The sequence below is a fragment of the Drosophila mauritiana genome, unplaced genomic scaffold (assembly GCF_004382145.1).
Source record: "Drosophila mauritiana strain mau12 unplaced genomic scaffold, ASM438214v1 Y_31, whole genome shotgun sequence".
In the NCBI taxonomy this organism is placed as follows: domain Eukaryota; kingdom Metazoa; phylum Arthropoda; class Insecta; order Diptera; family Drosophilidae; genus Drosophila; species Drosophila mauritiana.
In genome coordinates this window covers 75,801-100,017 of record NW_022881577.1, presented here as the reverse complement: position 1 = coordinate 100,017, position 24,217 = coordinate 75,801, and the positions used below count along the sequence as shown (strand labels likewise).

General features: G+C 36.3%; 1 protein-coding gene and 1 pseudogene across 1 annotated transcript; both read right to left on the bottom strand.

Moving 5' to 3' along the window:
- Positions 1-1,527: 1,527 nt before the first annotated feature.
- On the bottom strand, positions 1,528-11,241 carry LOC117150084 (annotated as a pseudogene).
- Positions 11,242-20,713: 9,472 nt separating this feature from the next.
- LOC117150085 (stellate orphon protein at 12D-like) lies at positions 20,714-21,112 on the bottom strand (the record flags this gene model as incomplete). The annotated part of the gene is made up of 1 exon (XM_033316928.1): positions 20,714-21,112. A coding segment is annotated over one exon (399 nt), but the record flags the coding sequence as incomplete, so codon positions are not given.
- Between the last annotated feature and the right edge of the window lie 3,105 nt (positions 21,113-24,217).

Below are 24,217 nucleotides of genomic sequence, written 5' to 3'. Positions count from 1 at the left end.
GCCGTTAGCTGTCAGGACTCCTTTAATTTTGAGGTAGGCGGTCATAGCTTTGTATCTGAATTTTAAGGTGTTGGGGGGCATCCCGGGTGGCGATGCTGCGCTACGAGCAGAAGCATTGATGCTGCAGGGTAACGGCTGGCGGGGGGGTCCACTTCTGGCTTTGGATTCATCGTAAACAGATTGATCTGCTTTGCTTTTGAAAACGGGTATAGTGAGGGGGGAAAAAGGCTGGGAGTTTCGAAGTTAGATGTCGACCAAAATCTTGTTTTTTTTTGTATATATTTTTAACGTTTAATGACGCTGTCATTTCACTGTCCTCCGATTCTTGCTTAAAAATATATAGTGACAATTTGTGGCATATAACATTTTCGGATTTCTTGGCGGCAGATATGCGCGCCAAGTATTAATTTATGATTTAAATTTGAATTGCTTGGCGGCAGTTTTGAGCGCCACGGTTCGAGTGTGGAATTTAAATTTAAAAATTACGTTACTTAGGAAATAGCTTATGGAATAGGAAAAAAAAGTTTTGGTAATTTTAGAGTATAGTTAAGCGATGACGTGGTATCCACCGATGAGACTATTATAGATGGCGGCGAGGGTGAGCAGTTACGATCGTCCGATGAGATGGATAACACCGATGCCCATCCTCCGCTTTGGTTCACGTTCTGGCCGTCCATAAGTTGTTGTTGTTGCTGCTGGCTTCACTTATTGCTACTGTTGCGCGCGCGGCTCTGTCGGTAGGCGCTAGGCGGTAGGCGTAGGCTCTGTGCACGTAGGCGGGCTTCTTCGATAGCAATTTTCCCGCCAGCTAGTATCTTTTTTCCCCGCCAGCTGACTATCGGGAAAAAATACTAGAATTGTTCAAGTTAGAATTTTTGGGATTTTAGTATTTTTCCCGCCAGTTACTCGCGTTTGTCAGTGTCAATGGCATTTAGGGAAACTGGTCTCTCCTCTCCCAAGCGGAAACGAAGCAAAAAGCTCGCGTGTTATTTCTTATTGTAATAATTTTGCTTACTGTTCCTGCGCATTGCCTATAGTAATCCTGTTTCTGCTTTCAGTGGTGCTGGTAATGTCGTTGCTGCGGAGATGCCAGCATGCAGCAAGCATTGGCCAGCCTGGCCCGTCAACTTTGGTGCACGCATAACCTTTTGTGAAGGGAAGGAAAAACATGCGCCGCAGTCCGCGTCGTCAATAGAGAAGGCTTAGGTTTGTCTGTGTGTTGGAGTGAGTACAAGCTGACTGATATATAGGACAACCATTTCTGCTCTCTCTCGTGTGGGAGAGATTATTCATTGGGACTTGTTGACCGAGGATCCGATATTCTTGGGCGAGGACTCGGGCGATTCGAGCTTCATCAAGGCCGTCTCGTAAAAACCGGAAGCCAAATACACTGCAAATGCAAGCGCTTTGTGTAGAAAAGAACCAGGACTAAATTCGGAGAATTACTTACCGGTGGACGTCCAGGGGCGGCTGGGGTCTCAAGTTCGGCCGTTGCGCGAAGAAGTTGTGCGAGCAGCTGGTCCCGAACATTGCTCCGTCCAGCTGTGTATCGGATCGCAGCTCGTAAAAGTCATTACAGCGAGGGCAGAAGATTTTCACGTTGGACTTGCCACACACGTCGCTGGGGCCCACATGAAGGGTTTTCTGCCTACAGGAGAGCTTTGGACACACTTCGAAGTCCCCTCTCTCATACTTTTGGCGCATATCATCCACGCCTCTCTCCGACATGATGTATCGGGCGGGGATCATGCCGTACCACTTCTCCTCATCGCCGAAGACCCAGTCCAAGGAACTGTCGAGCACCGGATTCAGGATCCAGGCCCATCCAGGCCCATCTGGTTGAACGTCTCCTGAATGTAGTCGATGGGCACGCGGCAGAGGAACTCGTTGCACTTGATCCCGAGGAACAAACTGATCCAGCTGCTGTTGTTGTTGTTCTGGCTACAAGATTTTACTGTGATTTGCTATTTTTCCATAGGAAAAACCTAGTTACTCACGGGCTCGACATGTTGCCAGTTCACTCGTATGAAAAATAATAAAAAGTACAGTGCGAAATGACAAGGCCTACTATGCCATAATCACATATATGTATCAGTTGGGCCGCAAGCCTTAAACGGCCGAAGACTGAATGGCCTTTACAAAAATCTCAGACCCGTCAAAGCGGCAAGAACAGCATTTTTATATTATTTTATAAATAGTATCCAAAGGAAAATGTAACTCAGTTATATTAAATAAAATACAATTTATTTATCAATATTTTTTCAAATTTTTCTTAGTCTAGTAATGACAAAATATTAGATCTTTCATCAACTATACATAACATTCTAAATTTGGATCATTTCAAAAATTCTGATCAAAATACCGATTATTTTTTTACAGAAAATGATTTTTATTATATCATTCAAAAATCATTTTCAATCAAATTATTCATTTTTTTCAAAAATTCAATGTATACGATTGTAAATATTTTCGAGCGAAGAGCACTACAGCGAACTGCTCTTTTCTACGCATACAGTAATAGCAGACAACTGTATGTGTTCACACGTATGCTCATGCATTGTAAATTTGACAAAAAATTCCCCTCACATTAGAAGTTCGTAGACTTTAAATAGTAATAATATAGTAATAAATAGTAATAGCCGAATTATATTATCACGAAAAAATTTCAAAAATGAATTTATATTAGAATATTTGTCATTAGAGTATTCAGCGTGCGACGTGTGAAAAATTAATAAGGCAATGATTGTTGAGTGCTTGTGTCCGCACTTCGTGCCTCCAGATATGACTTTTGCAACAAACCTTCTTTCAAATTTTTATTATTTTATATATTTTTATTACTTAAATTTTTAATACTTCGGAAAACTAAAGGTACCTTCTGATCTTTTTTTAATATTTGTAAAATACACATTAAAGATTTTGAAATATTTTTAAAAATAATAAAAAACAAATGTGTATAAAAAAATTTATTGTTGAGCATCAAGTGCACAAATAAAAGTAGTATATGTCGTGGCGAAAATAATGAGTATGCGTGTAGTCGCTGTTTACTTCTTCTCCAAGTTCCCTTTGCTATTATGCGTGTTCCTATTTATGAACACGTGGCGAAAATAATGAATGCGTTTAGTCGCCGTTTACTTCTTCTCCATGTTCCCTTTGCTATTATGCGTGTTCCTATTTATTGTCAATGTGTGAGGATGAATAGATGAATTATCTAGGATTTTGCAAAAACGAGAGCGATAGAGCTGTTGCTGAACGTGGCCACTTGCGCTGCTTGGTTAGAAAGGGAAAACTATATAATGAAAAGGAAATGCCAAAAATTGAGAAGAGACAAAGCAGGCTGCACGAAACGGGAGTGAGGGCATTAATCGTGGAGAAGCCAAAGCAGACGCAAGTGGACTCGTTGACTGCGCACAGCTGCATAAAAATTATATTGTGAAAAGAGTTATGAGCAACGCTGATATGGACGGACGGACGGACGGCGAGGCCCCTGATATTCTTAACCCGACATATATATATATTACACATAATTAATTATCAACATAAGTATAAATATGAAGAGGGTAGCTAATTCGATAATAATGTTTTATTATTTTATTTCATCATATTCGTTTCTTTGATCAGAATTGATTTCGGCCCGAAAATCGTCTTCTAGCACAACACGCACACATATACGCGTTCTCGCCTCTTGTTTTTACTCACACAAGCAAGCAAATTCTATTTTTAGATTTCTTACGCTCCCAGCGTAAGCGAGCGGATTACAATTTCTAAGATTTATTTAAATAATAATAAAGTTAAGGCAATGCAAAACAAGAATTTTTCAAATGGTGCCAATTGCTAAAAAATAATATAGATTTAAAGTCAACGAACTTCTAAGGTGAAGGGCATATTTTGTAAAATTTACAATGCATGAGCATACGTGTGCAAGTTATCCAACCCATGAACATAGCTCCCTTCCACAGTTTATAAACAAATTTCAATTCTCAATCTCGTCGGCATTTCCTTTGCCTTTGTTTTTGTCATTGCCTTTGCCAGCACTCAGCTACCCGCTAACATAAGCAACCCAAACTTAACGTAAACACAGCTTCCGCTTGGAGACCAAGCCACGGCCGACTTATTGCGTATCAATCAAAAAATGCATCGATCAGCATAATTGAATTTCACAATGCAGTGGAATACTTCCAGCATAAAGCTTTTATCGAAAGTTCGGTAATTTTCCGAAAGAAAAGCTTCTGGCCGAGGTTGATTGGATTAGGACTTAGAATAAGAAGATCAGTCTGAATCGGGACGAGATCGTCAACAGCTCGAAGCTAAAGATAAGTTACCAAGTGTCTCGTAATAGTATAAGTGAAAAAGTTTATCACCAAATAAATGTTAAATAATAAAAAATAAAATTTATTTTTTTAAATAAATAAAGAGTAACAATTTTAATTGGCGCCCAACGTGGGGCGGCGTATTTAAAAGTTCTAAATATTAACGATAATAAGTTAAAAATAAAACGGAAAAAGGTGGACTGAATACTTAATACAAATTACGAGAAAATAATAATAATAAACATAACAATAATAAAAATTCAGAACTCAACTACGAACCCAAAGAAATTCAAACAAATTAAAAAAAAAGGCTATATAAAAAATTGAAGGAAGACCCCAATAAATTATAATCAAGACGACCCAATTGAAGGAAGACTCCAACAAAGAATTATTAAGACCAACCAATTGAAATAAGACCCCTACCCTCCACCAACTACGCTGAAGGAAGAACTCCCACGGAAAGTATCGTGAGCAGATAAAAACAACACTAAGTCTCTAAATAAAAATTAAGATTAAGATACAGAGAATACTACATTAAAATTAAATATTACAATATCAATTTAATTTAAAACAATCTGGAAGATTTGATAAATAGTTTTGATAATTTAAATTTAACAATGGCAACCGGAGGTTCAGTATCAACTCTTACTCCTTACCAAAGTTCACAGGTGAAATAACCCAATATGTAGGCTGGAGAGAAGCGGCGGAAACCGCAATGAGTCTATATAAAATAGAAAGTGAACAATATTTTATCGCCTTAACAATTTAACAATTGCTCTAACCAACCATGGTACCGTTTTAAACTTTCAAACAATTCTTTCTAGATTGGATTTTATTTATAACGATAAAAGACCAATCCATATACTCGAATCAGAATTAAGCATCTTAAGACAGGGACGCATGACCATTACAGAATTCTACAACGAAGTAAACAAGAAAATGACGTTATTCATAAATAAAACTATAATGACTTATGGAAAGGACAGCCTTATAACCAAGGAAACAAATAAAACAATTAGGAGCATCGCTCTAAGAACTTTTATTTCTGGATTAAACGGTTCAATCTCAGAAGCACTCTTCTCTCTTAACCCACCAGACTTACCAAATGCTTTGGCAAAGTGTCAGGAATTAGAGTCTAACAACTTTAGAGCTCAAATAGGTATAATGGACCACCAGCAGAACCTATGGAAGTAGACGGCTCCGTAAGAGTTCAAAATCGTCCGTATAAAAATTATAATCATCCTAGGAATAATAACAACCAGTGGAATTATAATAATAACCGACACAATTTTAATAATAATTTCCAAAGAAATAATTATAATCAATACCCAGCGCAAAAACACAACACAAGCGCAGGTCAAGTAAATCAGTCCGAAACACACCCCCCGATAAAACGGGAATCAACGGGAACAGTCAACCAGCCAGCTCAAAAAACAATGAGGGTAAATAATATCAACGAGAGCCATTTTTTAGATCAGCACCTTACAGAGGGATGCCTCATATAACAAGGGTAGACAGAAAAACTAAAAGACAACTCAAAATATTAATAGACACAGGAGCCACCGCGTGCTATATAAAAAAGGGTATTTATGAGAATAAAAGGGAATTATCAATATACAAAAGAGTATCTACAGTTCATGGATTTTCAATCATAAAATATTATCATTTAATAAATATATTTGGGGAACAACATTTATTCTATGAATTTGAGGGTTTAGAATCTGATCTATTAATTGGATTCAATTTGTTAAGAAAGATTGGAGCTAAATTAGATATTGAGAAAGGAATTATGGAGTATAAGGGAAATAAAGAGAAACTCCAATACTTTGAGGGGTATAAAAACGATTTGTGTTTAATTGAGGAAAAAAAATATTCTTCCATTAAAAGAATATATAATTAAAAACTATTTAGATGAGCAAAAGATATATAAAACCGAAACGGTAATTGCTGAAGGCAGTTTATATAGCTTGGGATCATTGAATCCTGAGCACAACGACGTTGAATTATCCGTCATTAATAAAACTAATAGTTCGGGATTTGAAAATCCTGAGCACGCCAGCGTAGATTTATCCGCTAATAAACAATATATCAGTTTGGGATTAAAAAATCCTGAACAAGCCGACGGTGTTAATTCCGTCATTCTTAAACCAAATAGCTTGGAATCCACAAATACCGAGCACGCAGTCGTTGAGTTTTCCGACAAAGAAAAAATTCATAACCTAAATATAATTTCAAATCAAATAAAAGAATTTGAAAATAAAGTTATGAATAAAATTGAAATGGAGCATTATAAAATAAATACGCAAATTCCTTTTCGTACCGATATTCGAGGAGAAATAAATACAGTCAATGACAGAGCAATTTATAGCAAACAATATCCTTATGCCATGTCGGTCTCAGATTTCGTTAATAATGAAATCGATAGAATGCTAAAAGAACAAATTATAAGACCAAGTAGAAGCCCCTACAATTCACCAGTCTTAGTAGTGCCCAAAAAAGGTCAAAACGAAGATGGATCTCCAAAACATCGACTAGTTATTGACTATAAAAAATTAAATGAAAGCACAATACCTGACAGATACCCGATGCAAGATCCGTCTGTAATATTATCTAACTTAGGGAAGTCAAAATATTTCTCAACAATTGATCTGGAATCAGGATTCCACCAAATTTTAATGAAAGATTCAGATATTGAAAAAACAGCATTCTCTATAAATAACGGAAAATTTTAGTTCTTACGTATGCCATTTGGGTTAATAAACGCCCCTAGAATATTTCAAAGAGCAATGGATGACATATTGAGAGAACAAGTCGGAAAAACTTGTCATGTTTATATGGATGATATAATAATCTTTTCTAATACAATTGAACAACATTACACAGACTTAATTCAAATAATAAATATTTTACAACAAGCTACTATGAAAATTTCTCTAGAAAAATCTAAATTCTTTAAATTAGAAACAGCATTTCTAGGTTATATAGTATCTCACAATGTAATTAAAACAGATCCTGAGAAAATTTCCACAATTATGAAGTATCCGATCCCACAAAACATTAGAGAGCTTCGTAGTTTTCTAGGCCTCACCGGCTATTACCGTAAATTTGTCCGAAATTATGCAAAAATTGCCAAACCTTTAACCAAATACCTAGGAGGAGATAATGGAAAAATTTCTAGGAGAATGTCCACAAAAATTACAATACAGTTAGACGACAGTTAAAGAACTTAAAGATAATTTAATAGCACAATTGGAATTAGTTCAACCAGATTATAACAAAAAATTCACTTTAACGACAGACGCATCAGAAGTAGCTATCGGAGCAGTTTTATCACAGGATAATAAACCAATTACTTTCATATCCAAAACTTTAAATAAAACCGAACAACTTTATGCCACAAATAAAAAGGAATTGTTGGCAATAGTTTGGGCTCTTAAAAATCTCAGGAATTACTTATATGGTGTAATTGGTATAGAAATACAAAGACCATCAATCTTTATCTTTCACAATCTCAGATAAAAACCCGAACGTAGAAATGAAAAGAAAGAAAGTAGAAAGTTTCACCCCGAAAATAATATATAAACCCGGAACAACTAATGTCGTAGCCGACGCATTATCTCGAATAAAAATAAATAATATTACTAACAGCGACTTAGAACAATCAAACTCAGATCAAAATACACAGCATTCTGCCGAAAGTAGTTTTGAAAATGTAATACAAGAGACCCGAAAACCGTTAAATCAGTTCCAACAACAACTGTTATTAACAAAGGGGAGGTATACAATACATGAGTCATTGAATGTTTTTGATAAGACAAGACATATAATTGAATACGATACGCCAGAAAACTTAATAGAAATATTAAGGGAGTATCTAAAACCAAACATAACGGTAGGGATTCATTGCACTTTAGAAGATCTTTATCATATTCAATTACCATTAAAAAATAACTTTACCAACAAATTTCTTTATACTAAAATATTTCTACAAGACGTGAAAAATAATGAAGATAAGGCTATCATAATAGAAGAAACACATAGCCGTGCTCACAGAGGACTAGACGAAAATTATAAACAAATCAATAGATTATTTTATTGGCCAAATTTATATATCAAATTAAAGGAATATATAAAAAATTGTACAATTTGCAACGAAAATAAATACAACCGGCATCCTATTAAAATCCCTATTGGGGAAGCTCCTATTCCAACTAAAGAAGGAGAGAATTTACACATCGACATTTATTACGCGCAAAGTCTTATTTTCTTAACCTGTATTGACGCATATTCAAAATTCCTGGTTGTAAAAGAAATTCAAAATAAACTAAACATCGAGAATAAAGTAATGGAATTACTCCAACATTTTCCCCACGCCAAAGTAATTATGACTGATAATGAACCGAGCTTCACCTCTGCTCAATTTAAATCCTTTGCACAAAGATGTGGTTTAACTCTACATTTCGCCGACCCCAGACACAGTACCTCGAACGGACAAGTAGAAAGGGCACATTCAACATTAACAGAATTAGCTCGTTGTATAAAGGAAGAATTTAATCTCACTGACTATTCTGAAATAATTATTAGAGCCGCAAAAGAATTTAATCAAAGCATTCATTCTACAACAAACCAAAAACCTTTTGATATTCTATATAATAAAGTTGATCACGAAAACATTTCAAGAATTCTAAAGAACACACAAGAAAAAATGTTAGTAACACACAATAAAGGTCGTAAAGAAAAAGAATATCATGTAGGTCAAGTTGTTTATGAGAAGAAACACGAAGAAAGAAATAAGCTAAAAACTAGATACAAAAAACAGGTTGTTAAGGAAAACTAACCTAACAAAGTTATAATCAATAATAGAAACAGGACTATTCACAAAGACAACATTAAGTTTTAACAAATACCATATTTTTTTTATTAAATTACAGAAAATGTATTTCTTATTACTTCTAATAACATTCGTAATGATAACCGCTTCAGAAATAATTCATTACTCCAATCACGAATTCTTCCTGTTCAAGGACAAAAAGGATGTCCTTACCTATGAATCATATGCTAACTTATTCCACGTAACTAACTTAAGTTTTTATAAAGAAATAATCAATCTAGAGTCAGGATATGTAAGAAAAGATAAAAATATACGGACACAATGGGAAATTACTTACGAAATACAGATAATAGAATTAATTTTGTCACAACTGATATCAACTAGATCAAAAAGGGGAATAAATGAGTTAGGCACTGTTTGGAAATGGTTAGCTGGAACTCCGGATCACGATGATTTCATTAAAATACAGAATAAAATAAATGATTTAATTGAAAACAATAACCAACAATTTATTATTAATTCCAAATTGTTTAAAGAGATAAAATCACTTTCCGATCATTTTAAAAACATTTTTATCGATCAAGAATTGCCATTACGAAAACATCGTTTACGTTTATTAACATTTGACTTACAAAACATTATTGATACTATTACACTGGCCAAAATTGATTTATTCAACACAAAAATTTTAAATAATGAAGACATTAAAGAATTATTAGATCACGAACAACAGCCTGTACTTATTGCAGACTTAATGGACATCTCCATATTCAAAATTGTATTGCATAAAGAACTCTTAATAATTTATATAAAATACCCCGTTATAACAAACAGATGCGAAATTTACTATGCCAGATCCATTTCACATAATGATGGAAAATTACTTATAAGTAATCAGGTCGCAAAATGCGAAAATACCTTTTATGAAATATCTAATTTTAAGAACGAACTTTTTAACAACTATTGTATTATAAGTAAAGATAAGACTTGTTTTACCTGCTTACTAAATGGAGAAAAATAAATTTGCACTAAAATTCTAGAAAAAAATAAGAACATAGATATCATTCAAGAAGGTGCCATTCTAATAAATGGAAATAATATTGTGAACGATTCTCATTTAAACGGGTCATATTTAATAACACTTAACAGCACAACTACAATATATAATATTTCATACACCAATTCAGAAAACAAAATACTTGAATACATAACTACCAACCACTTTAAAAACTTAGAAATATCAGAATATATGAAATCCAACAATTCAGAACTTTCTCTTGACAACATTAATATTTTAAACCCATTTATTGAAATTTACAATTGGAAAATTTCAATTTCATTTATATTATTAATTTTAATCATTTTGTATTTCTTAACTATATTAATAATAAAATTCAGATATTATATATTTGTAACCAAACAAAAACGGCCAGAACCAGAAAAACCAAATAATGATGTAGAATTTTTAACAGAATTAAATGAACGTTTGAACGAAATTAATAATGAAGCGGGACGCGTCATTTTAGAAGGGGGAGAGTTATCCAACCCATGAACATAGCTCCCTTCCACAGTTTATAAACAAATTTCAATTCTCAATCTCGTCGGCATTTCCTTTGCCTTTGTTTTTGTCATTGCATAAGCATAAGCAACCCAAACTTAACGTAAACACAGCTTCCGCTTGGAGACCAAGCCACGGCCGACTTATTGCGTATCAATCAAAAACTGCATCGATCAGCATAATTGAATTTCACAATGCAGTGGAATATTTCCAGCATAAAGCTTTTATCGAAAGTTCGGTAATTTTCCGAAAGAAAAGCTTCTGGCCGAGGTTGATTGGATTAGGACTTAGAATAAGAAGATCAGTCTGAATCGGGACGAGATCGTCAACAGCTCGAAGCTAAAGATAAGTTACCAAGTGTCTCGTAATAGTATAAGTGAAAAAGTTTATCACCAAATAAATGTTAAATAATAAAAAATAAAATTTATTTTTTTTTAATAAATAAAGAGTAACAATTTTAATTTGCACACATACGACGCGGCAGAGGAACTCGTTGCCCTTGATCCCGACGAACAAACTGATCCAGCTGCTGTTGTTGTTGTTCTGGCTACAAGATTTTACTGTGATTTGCTATTTTTTCCATAGGAAAAACCTAGTTACTCACGGGCTCGACATGTTGCCAGTTCACTCGTATGAAAAATAATGAAAAGTATCAGTTACAGAAAATGATTTTTATTATATCATTCAAAAATAATTTTTAATCAAATTATTCATTTTTTTCAAAAATTCAATGTGTACGATTGTAAATATTTTCGAGCTAAGAGCACTACAGCGAACTGCTCTTTTCTACGCATACAGTAATAGCAGACAACTGTATGTGTTCACACGTATGCTCATGCATTGTAAATTTGACAAAAAATTCCCCTCACATTAGAAGTTTGTAGACTTTAAATCTATATTGTTTTGGATCAATTGGCACCATGTGAAAAATTCTTGTTTTGCATTGCCTTAACGTTATTCTTATTCAAATAAAATAGTAATAATATAGTAATAAATAGTAATAGCCGAATTATAATATCACGAAAAAATTTCAAAAATGAATTTATATTAGAATATTTGTCATTAGAGTATTCAGCTTGCGACGTGGGAAAAATTAATAAGGCAATGATTGTTGAGTGCTTGTGTCCGCACTTCGTGCCTCCAGATATGACTTTTGCAACAAACCTTCTTTCAAATTTTTATTATTTTATATATTTTTATTACTTAAATTTTTAATACTTCGGAAAACTAAAGGCACCATCTGATCTTTTTTTAATATTTGTAAAATACGCATTTGAAATATTTTTAAAAATAATAAAAAACAAATGTGTATAAAAAAATGTAATTAATTTAAATAAATTAATAAAATTTTAAAAATTAATTTTAATTTTAAATTTAAATTTAATAAAATTTAATAAAAAATTTAAAATGTAAATAATGAATGTTATATGTACATATATATTACACAATTAATTATCGTCATAAATATAACTATGTAAAGGGCAGCTAATTCGAGCGGCGATCTTAGCATACGAATTTAAAAAACTTTAAAATTATAATAGTCAGGGCGTGAATTATTAATTTTAATTTTTTTCATCATATTGCCAAAACTCCAAATATGTATATTCGTTTGTTTTAATCAGAATTGATTTCGACCCGAAAATCGTCTTCCAGCACAAGTACGCACACATACACATGTTCTCGTCTATTGTTTTTACTCACACGAGCAAGCAAATTCTATTTTTAGATTTCTTACGCTCTCTCTCTTAGCTTGTCGACTATCTTAGCTAGGTGTGTGGTGGGGTCGACCGCGAAGCTTTTTTGTAAATATGGGTTGGAATTGCCTGGCGATGGAGTGTATTCGTCAATGATTCGTGGCTTAAAGCTAGAAACGTGGAAAAACGTGTTCATCCTGTTCAAGTTTTGCCGAAAAGGATTTAGAATCGACTTTCTGGCGGCCTCCTGGCGAGCTCCACCGATTGACCTGCTCAGGATTGCTGAGCTGTACGGCTGACGAAGGGTAATATTGCGTGGAGGGGGCCTTGTCGTCTACAAATGTTATTTGTTGCGTCTTTAATTGTCCGTATTTTGTTTATGTCAATGTTGTTTGCCGCCAGAAACCGCCTTGTACGCACTAATATGCTCTCCAGAGCAGTTGACGCAAGTGGCAGGGGTAGATTTAGCTTGGTGCAGCAGGATAACAGATGATCGCCAGTGCATTTCATGCATCTTGGTGGCCTTGTGCATAAACTTTTGGCATGCCTGAAGCCCTGGCATCTGTAGCACTGGACCGGCTCCCGTGCCCTGTTCTTCCTTTCAATATCCACCCTTTGCCCACCGTTTGTTTGAGTGAGATAATTTTGTCATGACTGCCGTCCTTGGCCATGACGATCTCCACTTCAAACATTCGCATGGGGCCACCTGTAGCCGGATTCGTCATATCTCTGACGAAGCGCGCATGGAATCCGACCTTCAGCATTTCTTGGACTATCCACGAGCATGGATTGGGAGTGGTGGAGATGTCTGATAACTACTCGAAAACCCCTCTCGAACTTGGGCTGGTTGGTGAATAGTATAGTTAAGCGATGACGTGGTATCGAGCGATGAGACTATTATAATGGTACATATTTGGAAAATAGAATTGTCTTTGCATGTGAGCAACGGTTTCGTCTGTACCTCCATGATTATTATTATGTGATATTTGTTAATTTGAAACTCTTGGTCCTGTGTTTCTAGTAAATCGTTTAAGAAGATAGTACATCCTAAAATGTTATAAATGTTATTGTTATTTTTATAAATGTTTATATAAATGTTATTGGTATTTTTTTTAACTCTCTTGTATTTGTTGAAAAATATCGTCGGGTGCAAAAATTGCAACAGTCCTGTTTGCCTTCAAGGTTTACTTTAAAATATCTGTAATTCGTTGTTCTGTAAAAGACAGTTCAGAAATTACTTGTCTCGTTTTTCGTTTATGGTAAATATAACTTCAGTTTTAGATTCTATAGGAGGACCATATTTCAATATTACTTGGTAGTTAAAATCGTTTAAGGGTTTTTCTGAGATATGGATGTGATTATCCATCTGTTCGTCTGTTGTGTGGACTGCATCTCCACACGTCCCCGTTATTGAGTTACTATCATTTATGTTCATGTCGATTTCTACCCTGCTCAATACATCCGCTACCAAGTTTTGAGAACCTTTCTTATACAAAATTCCGTAATCATATTGTAATAATTGCATTATCCATCTAACTATTTTGGAGGTCGGTTCCTTAAAACTCATCAGCCATGTAGGTGGCTTATGATCAGTTACTATAACGAATTTTCTTCCAAACAAGTAAGGGCGAAATTATTTAACAGCCCATATTTTGCTAACATTTCTTTCTCGACAGTGGCATAGTTACGTTCTGTATCGGACTATCGGTTCTACTTGCAAAACAGACCGACTTGTCCGAACCCAAGGGACCTTGTGATAGCACCGCTCATAGGGCAACGTTACATGCGTCTGTTGTTAAGATAAATCTTTTAGAAAGGGGGATCATTGCAAAGATGGGTTTTGCATTTTTCGAATGCATCGATATACTTTACTACTGTTACTATTGTAACAGACTTTAAATTGCCTTTTAATTGGACTGTAAGTGGTTTCGTTATTCTGGCCATATCTTTAATAAACTTCCTATAATAGCCTAGTAATCCTAAAAAGGATTTAATTTTTTTTTAGAATGAGGAAAGCGAAATTTTTTAATGGCGATAATCTTGCCCGGATTTGGTTTAATACCTTGGTCCGTAACAATGTGTCCTAAAAATTCTGTCTCTTTCTTTAGAAATGTTGATTTCTGTGAATGGAGCTTTAATTTGGCGTAACTTATTTTACTGAATACTTCTTTTAAGTCTGATATGTGTTGTTGCAATAAACCAGAAAAAACTATGATGTCGTCGAGATAAACTAAACAACATCTCCCTTTCAAGTTACCTAAAACGTTGTTCATTACCCTTTGGAATGTTGCAGGGGCATTTGTCAGGCCAAATGGCATTCTGGCAAATTCGTAGTGTCCGTCTAATGCCGTGAAGGCTGTTTTAGGAATATCTTTCGGTTCCATTTGTATTTGATGATAACCACTAGCCAAATCAAAGTGTTTCGGATTTCTTCGGAATCAACCAAACAGGTGAGCTCCAAGGTGAATGGCTTTCTCTAATTATGTTTTGTTCTAACATATTTTTGATTTGGTCATTGATCTATTTTTGTTCTTGGTAGGAGTATCTAAAGGGTTTGGCATAAATGGGTATGTCGTCTGTAGTTTCTATTTTGTGTTTGTTTGTATTTGAGAATGTTAATCCATCTGACGGGTCGTGAAAAGGGAAGGGAAATTGCAAACATAGGTGTTTAAGTTGGTTTGCTTCTTCGTCAGAAAGGTGGTCCGTCCATAAAAATGGTCCCTGTTCACATACGACTGTATCTGCACTATCATTCCCGAACTGGCTTCGATTTAAATATATCCGTAGCTCTATTTCGTTCAATATGAATGGGGATAATTGCCGCAGGGGCTTGTAAAATTAACATTTTAAGATCTATATTTGCTTTTATAGTACATAAGATGTCAAGACCTATTAGTCCGTCGAAATATTCGTGAAATTTGAGGATTAAAAATATGAAAGTGTCTTTTAAATTAAATTCGGAAAATGCTGGATATTCGACCTTTTCGGTGACCTGAATTTCCTTTAATACAGTTTTTATGACTATATTTGTGCTTAAGGATTCTCTCTGCTGAAGCGGAACAAATTTAGGATCGATAAAGGAATTCGATGCCCCTGTATCTATTAAATAACGTAACTTCCTACCAAACGGTGAATTAATCAAAGTATAGGGTAGTGTCGATCCGGGTTTATCCTTATAACTTTTTAGGTACCCTGTCTGCTCTCTGAGGCTGGTCTTTGAAAATTTACAGTTTCCTCTAAATTGTGAAGTGCTGGTTGCTCCGAAGAGGCTTCCAGATTGTTAAATCTGCTAGTATTAGTCTGACGTGAACTATCGAATTTTCCACCTCTATATTGGCGCGAGTGGCTATCTGTTGATTCTGTCTTAGGTGGCATAATTGCTCTAGAGAAATTATTATGTCCATTACCCTCGTTGTTAGAGCGATGGCGCTGTCCGTAACGATTCTCGGTTGAGTAAGGAAGAGCTCTATACTGTCCTCTGCCCTGCTGGTAGTCTGAAATACGATTATTATGTTGATTTGCTGGGTACCGTCGTCTCTCCTGCATATACTCATCCCTCTCCTGAATGGCTATATAAATGCTTCATCCAACGTATTTGGTCTAGAAGCTTTGACCACATTCCGGAGTGGTACGGTTAGACCCTTAATAAAGGTTTTCAGGCAAAGAGTCATATAGAAATTCTTTTTTTCTAGAATAGCTAAGGCTGGTAGTTCCTTTGAATCGGCCATGCATGTCAATACTCGTTTTAGATCCAAAATGGTATCATACAGTTTTGTTTTTGGCAGCCTTCTAAAAGGAACCTCATGTAGTTCCTCTATTAAGGTCAGTACATCCCTGTTATCTAGTAACTTTCTTGTTAAATTCCTCTTAATTTCATCCCAGTCTAATGGGGTATTCAATCTATCTAACAATTCACTCGCTTTGCCCTCTATTTTATTCCTGATCGCTCCTAAATACATTTTCCCTCTTGGAGTTTGGTCTGTGTCTCTAAACATCAATAAAATCTCTTCCACACTTTCTATGAATCTCTTAAGTGCGTAAGGCTTACCGTCGTAGGTCGGAAGGTACTTAATAACGTCTGGGAGCCCGGCAGGCAATTCATATATGCTGGACCCCGACGTATTTTGAGGAGCGTTACTCATTCTTGAGCTTGCGGTTAAGTCTGTTAGGTTAGTTTCGGTTATGTTTCTTATAAGGGTGGGTGTTTTGGTTGTCTGTCTAGTAGTCCGAGTTAAATTATGATTAGTAGATTTAGTCTTATGCTTAAATTTTGATGACATTTAATATTATCTTGCATTATCCCTCACCTGCTCACCTACAAAATGTGTTCACGCCAAACCAGGCTACTAGCACATTCGCGCTACCGTCTATCCCGTAAACCACCACCAGCAACACACCCCAATTGTGTTTCGTCCTAAAGAAGTAACTAAAATAATCAAAGACAATCTCAGCCCAAAAAAATCCCCCGGCTGCGACCTTATAACACCGGAAATGATCATCCAGATGCCACATTCTGCAGTTCGCTACATAACCAAGCTCTTTAATGCCATCACCAAACTTGGTTACTTTCCACAACGATGGAAGAGGTCGATTAGTCAGTCGCTTCATCTTACAGACCAATAAGTCTACTCTCATGTATTTCGAAACTATTCGAAAAATGCCTGCTGATCCGACTTAATCAACATCTGATATACCACAATATAATCCCAGCCCAACAATTTGGATTTCGCGAAAGCCATGGAACCATTGAACAGGTGAATCGTATTACAACGGAAATAAGAACTGCATTTGAATATCGCGAATACTGTACAGCAGTATTTTTAGACGTATCCCAAGCATTCGACAGAGTCTGGCTCGACGGCCTAATGTTTAAAATTAAAACATCCCTACCCGAAAGCACACACAAACTTCTAAAGTCTTACCTCTATGACAGAAAGTTTGCAGTGCGGTGCAACACTGCCACTTCCACTGATCATACAATTGAGGCTGGAGTCCCTCAAGGCAGCGTTCTTGGGCCAACCTTATACCTCATCTATACAGCCGACATCCCTACAAATAGTCGCTTAACGGTATCCACATTTGCCGACGATACAGCTATCCTTAGCCGTTCAAGGTCCCTATCAAAGCTACAGCACAGTTGGCACTGTACCTCATCGACATTGAGAAGTGGCTCTCTGACTGGCGAATAAAAGTAAACGAGCAAAAATGCAAGCACGTGACGTTTACGCTAAACAGACAAGACTGTCCTCCGCTCTTGTTGAACAACATACCACTCCCGAAAGCAGATGAGGTAGCGTACCTAGGAGTACACCTTGACAGAAGACTCACATGGCGCAGGCACATTGAAGCCAAAAAACCCAACTTAAACTCAAAGCCAACAACTTACACTGGCTCATCAACTCTGGTTCTCCGCTCAGCCTAGCTCACAAGGTCTTGCTCTACAATTCTATATTGAAACCTATCTGGACCTATGGCTCACAGTTATGGGGCAATGCCAGCAACAGCAATATTGACATCATACAGCGAGCACAATCAAAGATTCTGAGAACCATCACTGGGGCACCGTGGTACGTTCGGAGTGAAAGCATCCAAAGAGACTTAAATATCCCTTCAGTTACCAACGCAATCACGGAACTTAAGGAAAAATACCATAGCAAGCTTTACACGCACCCCAACCACCTAGCGCGAGGTCTAATCCAGCTCAGCAGCCGTTCCCGTCTCCGGCGAAAGGACCTACCAACCCAGCGAATAAATTATTAGGGCCGTTTAATCATAGAACAATTAGAAAAATAATACAACTGTTCAAAAAATACTTGTTATAGTTACGATTTTTAAACTTATTGTTAGTTCTTATACAAGAAGATTCAATAAATAAAAAAAGCAAAGTAAAAAAAAAAAAAATTACATATTATCTTATATATCTAATATACAGTGTGATTTGGTGTATGATAAATGCTTTTATTAAAGTTTCAATACCTGAAATGATACTTGGATTAATATATGTATTGTGTGGAATATATTTCATTTGATATTATAAGATGGAGGCAAGGTTACATTGTATTAATGTGTTGATTCGTTTTAATTTTTTATATAATATGTTATCTTCCACATTCACGACATACTAACCGACTCATATGTACGTCGCAATGAAAATTTCATTGTATTTGACTCTCCATCGCGTATCAGTGACCTGTTCGAACATAATTGTTCGCGTCCAACTTGACGGAACCTCTTCCCCACTACAAATCGACAAGTGTTTTGCAACACGTTGCCACTTTAAAGGTTGTGGTTTTTGCACAAATTACTGTGAGCTTATGTTACGTATGTACGTTTGTGTGGTTCCGTCGCGTATCAGTGACCTGTTCGAACATAATTGTTCGCGTCCAACTTGACGGAACCTCCCTCCACTACATGTCGGCACTGGGATCAAGCATCTACCACTGACTTGTTCGAACATAATGTTCGCATCGAGCCTAGCAGCCCTCTCACAGCACTTCCCAGATCTCTGCTTCTACGCTGCATTCTAACTGTAGTCTCGTTACTTTCTGTATGTATGTATGTATGTAGCCCTTCTTTTTTTTTTTATAACATTGCTTCTTATTTAGAGTGGCAGCAGATTGTTTTGTATCACAGTGCTTCTTATTTAGAGCGGCATCTGCTTGTTATGCTTTCCCCGTAAAAATTTGGACTTTCATTTTGTTCAATTTTTTTATATACATATTTTTTTGTTGATATTTAGTTTTTAATAATATATTTATTATTATGATATATTTATATATTTTTTTCGTTTTTGTTTCATTTTCTTTTTCATTTGGTGAAATAAAAACTACGTTTTACTTTTAAGTGCAGTTAAGTAACTCTTGCGTCTTTTTAAAATATCACTCTACTCACAAATTTTTACTCAAGAAGCGTCGTAGGTTGTGTCCCCAGGAATATGCAATCCGCTCCTGGTTATCGACTGCTGCAGTTATAGATGGGCCGTAGCTCCACGTGGACTGTTGGTTAAATTATATGTTTTAATTCCGAACACAGATTAGGTAACAAATGAGTATGTTCTTATTTTATTTGAAAATTACATTTAAGGTGTTCCGGTTTTAAGTGTGTCCCTTCGTACCATCAAAATGCGAGTGCCAATGCGTCGCAAAAACTTCTTTTGCCTAACGCCGAAACTGCGCTAGGCATCGGTTACAACGCCTCGCTATAACGGTCCTTTTAAAGCTACAAATGTAAACTGACCAATCAACGCACAATTAGAGGCTGATGCAACATTATCGTTATGGTGCAATCTATTCCTAGAATGTTCGAGACCATGTATGCTCAAAGTGTGTGTGTAACATGTGTATGAGCTTATTTTATAATATGTGTTTATTCATGTAGGTGGACTACTGAGTTGTTGTTGTTGTGGCCCTTGATGCCGTTGTCATTTAGCGGAATCTGGACGGTTTCAGGGGAGTGGGGAATGTGTAGTGGTAACTCGCGCGCCTCTGTCGGTTTTATAATCTCAACAGCTTTGGGCTAGGCACGTAGGCGGGCTTCTTCGATAGCTCATAGGCACGGCGTATGATCGATATGCTAGCAATTTTTCCGCCAGCCTTTTTGACGGGCTTATCGGCTAGTATCATTTTTCTCCGCCAGCTGACTATCGGGAAAAAATACTAGAATTGTTCAAGTTAGTATTTTTCGGATTCTAGTATTTTTCCCGCCAGTTACTCGCGTTTGTCAGTGTCAATGGCATTTCGGGAAACTAGTTTCTCCTCTCCCACGCGAAAACGAAGCAGAAAACTCGCGTGTTATTTCTTATTGTAATAATTGTGCTTACTGTTCCTGCGCATTGCCTATAGTAATCCTGTTTCTGCTTTCAGTGGTGCTGGTAACGTCGTTGCTGTGGAGATGCCGCTATGCAGCAAGCATTGGCCAGCCTGGCCCGTGAACTTTGGTGCACGCATACCCTTTTGTGAAGGGAAGGAAAAACATGCGCCGCAGTCCGCGTCGTCAGTAGAAAAGGCTTAGGTTTGTCGTGTGTGTTGGAGTGAGTACAAGCTGACTGATATATAGGACAACCATTTCTGCTCTCCCTCGTGTGGGAGAGATTATTCATTGGGACTTGTTGACCGAGGATCCGATATTCTTGGGCGAGGACTCAGGCGATTCGAGCTTCATCAAGGCCGTCTCGTAAAAACCGGAAGCCAAATAGACTGCAAATGCAAGCGCTTTGTGTAGAAAAAAACCAGGACTAAATTCGGAGAATTACTTACCGGTGGACGTCCAGGGGCGGCTGTGGTCTCAAGTTCGGCCGCTGCGCGAAGAAGTTGTGCGAGAAGCTGGTCCCGAACATTGCTCCGTCCAGCTGTGTATCGGATCGCAGCTCGTAAAAGTCGTTACAGCGAGGGCAGAAGATTTTCACGTTGGACTTGCCACACACGTCGCTGGGGCCCACAGGAAGGGTTTTCTGCCTACAGGAGAGCTTTGGACACACTTCGAAGTCCCCTCTCTCATACTTTTGGCGCATATCATCCGCGCCTCTCTCCGACATGATGTATCGGGCGGGGATCATGCCGTACCACTTCTCCTCATCGCCGAAGACCCAGTCCAAGGAACTGTCGAACACCGGATTCAGGATCACTTGCAGTGTCTCGGTGAAGTACTCCAGGCCCATCTGGTTGAACGTCTCCTGAATGTAGTCGATGGGCACGCGGCAGAGGCACTCGTTGCCCTTGATCCCGAGGAACAAACTGTAGGGGTATAATAAGCCCTCTAATTTAAATAACACAGGAACACAGGATTTAGCCTCTTCAGTTTATTCGGTACTTTTCATTTCCAGCTTTAGCATTCGACTGACTTCCTCTCCGTTAGCGATCTGCATCTATGCTTGTTGCTACAGAGCCGATGTTGCGAAACAGAGAATGCCACCCGAAAGCGAACCATGACTTAATGTTTATACACTTAATGTTTATATACTATGTTGCTATATTACACTTATGTACCTCTAGCCTACTACAATTCGACCATCCTGACATTTAAGATCACCTGATCTTGTCGAAATTTTGAACTTATACTTATTACATTGTTCTTAGTCGCTATTTACTTAAAACATTTTTTTTTTTTTTTTTTCTTATCTTTAATTATACAAATTTACTTTCTACTCCCTATCCAATGTTTAATATTTTGACTACTCCAGACACCTTGATATGGATTGCGCGCCAATTGAAAACCTTCAACATCTTTAATTAAAAACCTATCATTTTTCAATACCTTCTCTATTACATATGGACCCTTATGTTTAGGTATTAGCTTTCTAGCAACTCCTCCTGTACTATCGAAATTCTTAACCATAATGTAATCTCCTACTTTGTACTGCGTACTTTCTTTTTTCTTATTATTATATCTTTTTTCATTATACCTCTGTGCTTTTAATTGCGATTCCGATCCTTTTCTTCTTATTTCTTTCAGGTCTCTAATTTCACTAACATTATCTAACTCTTCTAATTTTTGTCTTAATTCATCAACAACTTTTCCCTTTTGTTCAATTCCAAACAACATCTTGCTGGGAGATTCCGCTACACTTCTTTGTTTGGTATTATTCAGAGAAAATTCTACGTCTTCAATAACTGCATCCCAATGCAATCCCTTTTCAATGTCTGTTAATTTAGCTATCATAGGCCCTACTATTCTATTGACTCTTTCTACCTGTCCATTGGCCTGGGGTGAACCTGTCGCTATCTTTATGTGTTTAATATTATACTCTTCCATACATTTTGCAAAATCTTCGGATGTAAAACAGGTCCCCCTATCTGATACTATAACTTTCGGCCTGTTATATGATCTAAAATAATCCTTTAAAGCTAGAATTACTTCCTTTGTGTTCGTTGTTTTTGTTGCGTATAACCTAACATATTTTGTGAATCCATCTATTATTACAAACAGATGTTTCTTTATTCTACCGTTATCTACCGGTCCATAATGATCGATATGTATTATCTCAAACGGCACATTTCCCTTTGGGATGCTATGCAGCATTCCTTCTTCTTTTCCAGACTTCGGTGAAAATGCCACACATCTCAAACAATTTCCTATATGCCTAACAACTTTTTCTTTCATATTCGAAAACCAATAAGTCTTAACAATAGCATCGATAACCTTATCTCTCCCTAAGTGACCTAATTCATTGTGATATTTATATAAAATTTTTTCTTCCATTTCTTCTGGTACACAAAACAACAATCTTCCACCATAGCCTTCCTATAAAGTACACCATTTCTCATTTCAAAAATTTTATCTTCCGTTTTCTCTAATTTTTTTCTAATATTTTTCAACTTTTCATCTTTTGCTTGACAAATAATTAAATTATCTTCAAAACTATTAGTTTCTATCACTAATATGTTCGTATTTCTGCTCAATGCATCCACATGCTGCATATGCTTTCCTGCTTTATGAACTAACTCAAAATCGTACTCTAATAGTTCTAATGCCCACCTTGCAATCCTAGGATTTAATTCTACTCTATTTAACGTTAGAGTTAATGCGTTGCAATCCGTAACAATTTTAAATCTCTTTCCCTGTACATAGATTCTAAATCTTCTTAATGCATACAGGATGGCCAATGTTTCAAGTTCAAAACTATGATATTTGGCCTCATCCTTTGTTGTGGCTTTCGAGTAATAAAATATAGGGTGCCATTTCATATCCTCTTTCTTTTGCAATAACACTGCACCAAAGCCTTGTGCACTTGCATCTGTATGTAACTCTATTTCATCCTTATAACAATATAACCCTAACACTGGAGCTTCCACTAACTTTTTCTTAAGTGTCTCAAAACATTCTAACTCTTTTTCTTCAAACGAAAATTCTTTGTCTTTCTTCAATAAGTCATATAAAGGTTTTGCTATCGTTGAAAAACCCTTAATGAATCTTCTAAAATATGAACACAATCCTAAAAAGCTTCTGACATCATGCACCTTATCTGGTACTGGAAAATCTCTAATTGCTTCTATTCCCTTGTTATTGGCCTGTATTCCCTTACTTGTTATTAAAAATCCTAAATATTGTACACTCGATTGCAGAAACTCACATTTATCCATTCTCAGCTCTAATTTGTTCCTCGTCAACCTGTCAAAAACTTCCCTAAGTACTTCCATATGTTCCTTAATTCCTTTGCTAGCTATCATAATGTCATCCATATATATAATAACTTTATCCTGCCTTATCATATCCTCGAAAATTCTATTAATAAATCTCTGAAAGACCGCCGGTGCATTTTTCAGCCCCATTGGCATCCTTAAAAATTCAAACTGTCCCAAAGGCGTCATAAAAGATGTATATTTCATCGATTCCTTATTAACAAAAACATGAAAGTAGCCATGTTTAAGATCTAACTTCGAGAATATCGTTTTATTTACTAATCTATCCAACAAATCATCAATCAATGGTAAAGGATAATTATCTTTGACCATTGTTTTGTTAAGTTTTCTGTAATCAACACATAATCTTAGGTCTCCTGTTTTCTTTTTCACTAATACTATCGGAGATGCATACTCTGAATCACTCGGTTTAATAATTCCGCTTTTTAGATACTCATCTAAGATAATCTGCAGCTTTTCTTTTTCAGTATATGCTAATCTTCTAGGAGAACAACTAACGGTTTCGGGTCATTTAATCTTAATTGTATTTCACACCGAATCTCCGGTTCATTCGGTCTTTCTTTATTAACATAACAGTTTTCTACCAACTCAATAAATTGACATTTCATATTATGATCCACCTGATCACCTATTTTGTAATCAATTGAGTCATCTATTACATTAATTTCAAGCATTTCCCTCTTCGCTGT